This window comes from Alosa pseudoharengus, unplaced genomic scaffold (genome assembly GCF_046254945.1).
Source record: "Alosa pseudoharengus isolate Yale_2024_CS ecotype anadromous, Long Island Sound unplaced genomic scaffold, YU_APseudo_1.1 YU_APseudo_1.1_scf_2, whole genome shotgun sequence".
Classification (NCBI taxonomy): domain Eukaryota; kingdom Metazoa; phylum Chordata; class Actinopteri; order Clupeiformes; family Clupeidae; genus Alosa; species Alosa pseudoharengus.
The window spans coordinates 32,518,254-32,525,239 of NW_027468663.1; the positions used below are offsets into that span (position 1 = coordinate 32,518,254).

At 39.0% G+C, this 6,986-nt stretch overlaps 1 protein-coding gene across 1 annotated transcript in view; it reads right to left on the reverse strand.

The window, feature by feature from the left end:
- Positions 1-5,633, reverse strand: part of LOC143133470 (schwannomin-interacting protein 1-like) — a 6,368-nt gene extending 735 nt beyond the window's left edge. The window contains exons 1-4 of the mRNA XM_076293232.1: positions 5,546-5,633; positions 4,168-4,277; positions 1,625-1,742; positions 1,280-1,483 (exon numbers count right to left, since the gene is read on the reverse strand). Of these exons, the coding sequence (XP_076149347.1) occupies positions 1,280-1,483; positions 1,625-1,742; positions 4,168-4,277; positions 5,546-5,575 (462 nt within the window). The 5' untranslated portion in view covers positions 5,576-5,633. The remainder of the gene's footprint in view (positions 1-1,279; positions 1,484-1,624; positions 1,743-4,167; positions 4,278-5,545) is intronic.
- Between the last annotated feature and the right edge of the window lie 1,353 nt (positions 5,634-6,986).

A 6,986-nucleotide genomic window follows, 5' to 3' on the forward strand; every position in this document is an offset into this window, starting at 1 on the left:
GTTTTGCAGGTTCACCTATGCCAAATGCTCAGTCATTGTTCAATATTGATGGAAAGAAGAGTAAAGTACCTAGATTGTGAGTAAATCGGTCTTCTAAATGTGAGGGGATTTCTGAAATTACTGGAAATGCATTCCGTCTCACAAATGAATGACTTTGAAAGACTACAATGATTTTTATGATGTCCAAAAAGCCCCTACATCATTCAATGGACATACATGACTGTCAAAGTAAATGCCACTGAATATTCATGGAAACTAAACATTCTCATTCAATATAAAGCATTACTTCATCATCATCATCTGTCAAATCTTCTACAGTCTCATCATGGAGTTGGTAAATCTTTGTCTAAGTCTCTCATGAGCTCAATGGCGTTTTAAGGCCCCCACCGTCGACCTCAAGGCAGCGCTGCAACCGTCAACTTCAAGGCACCTAACCCTAACCTTAACCCCAACCTTAACCCTAACCCTAACCTTAACCCTTGCCTAAACCTAGTGCCTTCCATGCAGCACTGCCTGGAAGACGACGTGTTGGGGCTTACAACACCATCGTGCCTCTCATGACAGCATTTGTATGTCACCCCCTCTCTATGGTCCAGTCTTGTGTATAGAGGCTACTTTCCTCATCTATAATATAAAGGAGTTGAATATAATAACCTGTGTAGTTTTTTTAGGCCTAATAGGCTTTATTGTAATATACTATACATACAATATACTATACGACATATTTGTATTTGTAATATACTATACATACAATATACTATACAACATATTTTACAAATTCAAATATCACCCACACATTTTCAGTAGTAGTGGTGGTAAAATTTGTAATCCTCAGTGAATCCTTAACATTGTCTGCCAAAGTTTACTTATACTTGTGACTTGAATACATTTGCAGAACAAGACAGCAAGCTTGGCCCATGTCTACCACCACCTCTACAGCGTTTTTGAAATTTCTTGTTGAAATCCCAATTTTATCGCATTATGCAGGAGCATAATCTGAATTAGTGGTTGAATTTGTGGGAAATACTCACTATTAAGGCATGTTTATCTGCTGAATGCATAAATGAACACCTCTTAATGTAGGGTCAACCAGCAACTGCTCATTCTTCTGTGAACTGATCTTAACAAGGTCTTAAGTTTGAGAAAACATTTGGATGTGTGAAAGGCTAAGACATGACAGAGCATGTAAATTACTTAAAATTAGCATATTAAAACACACAATCACAAGTCCGATTTACAGTGAAGTCGTAGTGATGGTGATGGTGACGGTGGGACTCACCAGGTCGGCCACAGGGGATCTGCGATGCAGCTGTATGTGCCGCTCCACCTCCACCTGCATGCGGGCCATGGGCCGGGCCAGTGCCAGCGCCACTCGGGCCTCCTCCTGCAGCCGCCTCTGCAGCCTCCAGAACTCCGACTCCTCCAATGGGTCCGAGTCCTCCTCACCCGTGTCCCGGTCTGACAGCGAGGAGCTCTGCTTGCTCTGTTGAGGACATGGGAGGAAAAGTTCTCTCACCATTTTCAGTCACTTGAACATTGGGTTGACCAAAGTTGTATACAAACTATCCGAATATTATATTATATTATAACACAATCATCAAACTACATTATATCAGCTCTTTACCACAGGTGACAGTGGGGTGTCCAGGCTGGTCTCTGTTCTGCTGTCCTCGGCATCACTGTCCTTATCACTGCTGCTGTCATTCACAAAACACACCTGCAAATTCACCCCATTTTGGTACCTGTTCGAACATCACATCACAACACTCATAGATTAGACAAAGATATGAAATCACCAAGTGGTGTTCTTATCATGATAGCTAAAGGCTACTTCACATCTAGGCCCATTCCCACCAACAGAGAACCATCCCTGTTCTGGTTTACACCCCAGATGCTAAACTGTTTGGAGTATTTCAACCAAAAATAAATCAATTTGGAACGTGAAAAGTTGGTTCAGAGCTGGCACCAAAAATAGTTGTTTTTCCCTGTGAACTGGAGTGGGCATGTTGTTCTACAGTCCAGTTATGCACGCAATATCCTCTGTTGACGATGGATCCTTGGTTTTGCTTAAAACTAGTTCTCTGTTGTTCGAAAAACACCCATCTTGGAGTTGGTTTTTAAGTCAGACAGCAAAGAGCTTTGAGTGACAGCCATCAATTATTCAATCCAAATGAGAATATGCCATTTCAAGAACCATGAGTCTGAAAAAACCAAATAAGGCTCTAAATCTTTCGTTCAAAGATAGGAACTATGCATTACATTATTGCATTTGCACTGGTGGTTCAGTTTATTATGGTTATGGACGGTTATGGTATTTTGTCCAAAGCTACTTACAGAAACATTACAATAGTTGAAATGAATAATAAATAGTTTTTAAAAGTTGATAAGCCTACATTAAGCAAATTAGTAATAATAATAACAATCATTACAATATCACATATCAATAATGAAAATAAACAAAAAACATAAATAACAAAAATATAACTGAAAATAAATTAATTACTGTAGGTGAAGACTGCAGTGGGCGATTAGGGATGTAGAGCTGGATCATGGAATTAAAGTAGCAGGGAGCAGACCCAGTGTCCTTTAGGCCAGAGTGAGAGATTTGAATTTAATTCTGGCTGCCATAGGAAGCCAATGAATAATAACTAAAGAGTTACATGTGTCCTCTTTGGCTGATTAAAGACCAGGCGTGCTGCAGCATTCTGAATCAACTGCAATGGTCTCACTACAGAGGCAGGCAGGCAGGCCAGCTAATAATGAATAGCAATAGTTCAGTTTTGAAATAACCTTGCCTGTAGGCTACAAGAAGTTGTGTTGCATCTTGTGTTAGGTAACGTCTGATCTTCGTAATGTTGTATAGGGTGAACCGACATGATTTTGCAATTGAGGTTACATGCTCAGAGAAGTTATTATGGAGAGCAATTGTAACTGAAATGGTAAAAATGATCTAGAGATTAAAGACACATTATGTGGAAATGTATCACGCTTGCTCTTTATATTTATTTTGGTGCCAGATGATGAAGTAACACTCTGGACATTCACACTTGCTGCCCAGCTAAGTAGTTCTGTGGGCTAGCTCGAACCATCTGACTAATTTAAAAAAGACTTTCATAGTATTAGATTACCAACTGTATCACCAAAAAACATGAGTTAGCAAGCTAGCAAACATCTGTATGTGCCAGCTGTGCTGACGTCATGTTTTTAGAGTACCCTACCGATCGCAGCCGTTTTTTGTAAATGGCATGATGACACAATTGCATTTGTGGAAATTGTTCGAAATCATTTGTTTATCAGTAGATCAACTTTCGTGATTTATTGGTTTGTTCAGAACCACAATGGTTTCCCTTTGCAACAGTGGGAGTACTGGAAATTCTTTATTATAGAAATTCCAGATGGAGGCTTGTGGTTGCAGCCACAAACCACTGGATGTATGTGTAAGATCAGTCAAGCAAACATAAAGCATGCTTCTTCTTTCAAGTGCTCTTCACTGACCACATTCACAGTTACATTTCCTCTGATTCATGCACAGTTGTCACTGCCCACACACACACACACACACACACACACACACCTACCTTAATGAGTCTCTCACACAGGGCATATAAGGTGTGTGTGTGTGTGTCCATGCACACAAGCGTTTATTGTCTTTATAAGCATCATGAAAATAGATTATTGACAAATCTTTCAGTTGTGGATTGATGCCAGATATTATGTGCTTGAATGCATTATTTGCCGTCTTAAGGAAAACCTGTGGTTTTCCCTTAAATTTCTTCCTTTTTTCTACTCATTATTCTTCGTATGTTCTGGGATTTCCTTTTCAGAATAAGATGAAACTTGTCTGCCAAGAAGGTTCCTGCCTCTTAATCTAAGGTTTCAGTTGACAACAGTCAATTACAGTGCTAGCTAACAGCCTATGGATAGGTATGGATAGGGATGAACTGCCTTGTATATAAACATGCACACATACATGATACATCCAATAACACAAAACATAATAAATTAGCTGCCGTTGTATTGTTCTGTCTCCTGGTGGGCAAAAAGCATTACATCACTTTAAACTGATGATATGTTATACCCTCACTCTGCATATGGACCAAATTCAAAACCACTGACACTAACCTATATTCTATTGTTTACAATTTAACACCCTTCAAACAAACCTACCGTGAAGATGGAGAGTTCTTGGTGCAGCCTGTGTAGATGACTGGTCCGTCGTCATAGAAACTGCCCAGGGCCAGCTTCTGCCTGATGGACTCCCTCTCATTTCTCTGGGCCTGTTTAATAAGTAATCAGCACAAGAAAACCACATCAGCCTCTGAATCCCTGACTACCTGTCTACCTGCTTCTGTAAGTACGTTTTCTCACTAAAAAGAGCTGCCATAAAGCATGTGAAAATAAATAAATATGTATGATGGTGTCCAACCAGATGATGGTCCAGTCTAGAATCATCATATAATGTAAACAGAAGCCCATTCTCACTGAGAGAGCTACTGTACATGAACACAGGGACAGAAATACTTAAAAAGGGAATTTATGTAGAGGTTTAACAGAGTCTGTCTTTATCCTGGAAGTGAAATTATTGCTGATTCAGTGATCCATAATGAAAGGAGAAAGAGCAGAGCAAGCCTGAAGCATTGCGCACAAACATACACACACACACACAAACACATGGAGGTATTGTGTTCAAGCCAAAAAAAAAGGTTTGAAGGTTATATAATATTTTTTAGCCTCCCTATAAATAATATGGTGGAGTGTGAATCACTTGAATAGTTTGTTGATCACACAACAAAACCAAATCTGAAAACATAATCATATTATGATCTTCATCTTCCTCCTTTCCCTTCCTAACCCTTAAGTGCATACCTAGAGTGTGGGAATTTTTAGCTGCCCCATGTAAACAATGACTCAAGATGGCATTTAAAACACTCAGTTCTCATTTCTTATTGCTGCCTTCCCCTTCTACTTTGTCTTAATGCCAACTCATTCTGTGTGATGCATCACAAGATAAGCTTCAGTTCTGTAACGTCATCAGTCACGTCAACAACTCCCTGGGGTGTCTAGTCTAGAAACAGACAGAATAGGCCACAAGCCACCTAGGTTAATTTTTCCAGCACTATATAGATAAAGAAGAGATAATCTGAGAATAAACAATCAATGCATGTGTAGAGTATTCGTTTTTGTCTCATCTGAAATGCCATAAGAAAAATAATCTGTCTCATGTCCTACATTTGATACAGTTAACTAACCAATTCATCCTATTTATGAAAATAATAAGCCTTCTTTTACAGATATAAATAGCATGCTTGTAAAGTTCCGAACTGGAAAATAAACATTTACACAAAGACTCCTATTTAGCATTCTTGATAATGTTTGACCATGGCCATATGACCATATGCAGCGCGTATAGCACCTTAAAAAAAAGAGTCAATACAATGACATGGCTAAATCAATGTCCAAAGCGAACACATCTTTCTGAATTACATCCAGTACACAGCAAACATACACAAGCACTGCCACTGGAATGTACAAACAATTCTCTCACCTGGTAAATGCACTTCTCCTGATGAACCATCTTGTATCAACACATTCTTTACACAACAGCAGGAGCAGTAGCAGTAGCGGCAGCCCTGCCCTTCTCCTTCACTGCAGTCTGTGGTACACCCTGGAGACGAGTCGATTCACTGCAGCCACACACGCAGGAGAGTGGGAGGAAAGAGAAGGGGAGGGGTAGGGGGGAGAGATGGAGAGATTCTGCCTGCCTACTGAACTGGGAATCAAAACGGTTGCTAAGATGCTGCATGCCTCAGCCTCAGAGACAAATGGACCATTGATCCAGAATGATTTAGGTACAAAAATTGCATTTGCTGTTAAACCTTTTGCCAAATTCCATTAACACCGGCTTTTAAATCATTGTTTTGCATTTTAGTCTTTCCCAGCATAACACAGAACAGTGTAAAAATGTTTAGAACAATGTAAAATTCAATGCCATTTGCCCGCACAGGGGATGCTCGTCGTCATTTTCTGGCCTGATATTAATTAGCTTCTAAAGTTTCAAATGACAATTATTTAGGAAACCAGTCAAAAGTTCAGAATTTAGGTAAAGCAGTTTTGGTAAAATGTCATGGAAATTCACATTTTTTGATATGATTGAACCACACCAAAGTTAAAATCTTATTTATTGACTTATGCTTTGCACAGATTTTTCTCATCAGTGAAGATACTATACAGGACCCATCTTATGTTTTTTTTACTCTGATAAGAGAAACTGGGAGCTAAACAACAAGTTTGAAAGATGAGTCCACAGACTCCAACCCCCCTTATCCCCATCCCCATCTGTTGCATGTTTGAGAAGAAACAAAACACAAGCTTAAACTTAGGTTTTGTGATAACAAAACATTGATCTCCATTATTGTGCACGCACATATACAGGCATACAAAACATTGATCTACATTATTGTGCACGCACATATACAGGCATACAAAACATTGATCTCCATTATTGTGCACGCACATATACAGGCATACAAAACATTGATCTACATTATTGTGCACGCACATACAGTATACAGGCATACAAAACATTGATCTACATTATTGTGCACGCACATACAGGCATACAAAACATTGATCTACATTATTGTGCACGCACATATACAGGCATACAAAACATTGATCTACATTATTGTGCACGCGCATACAGTACCCTCCAAAATTATTGGCACCTCTGCTAAAGTTGCCTAAAAAGAGGAATATAAAATCATCTTTTGGAAATGTATCTTAATGCCTTAAGTACAAAAACGAGGAAATATCCAACCTTTAAGGACACCAATTTTCTTTGTGAATGAACAATGTATCATAAATAAATAAATATTCTTCCTTAAAATGCAGGGGTCATAAATATTGGCAGCCCCATGTTAAATTCCATAGAGGCAGGCATATTTTTATTTTTAAGGCCAGTTATTTCATGGATCCAGGATACTATT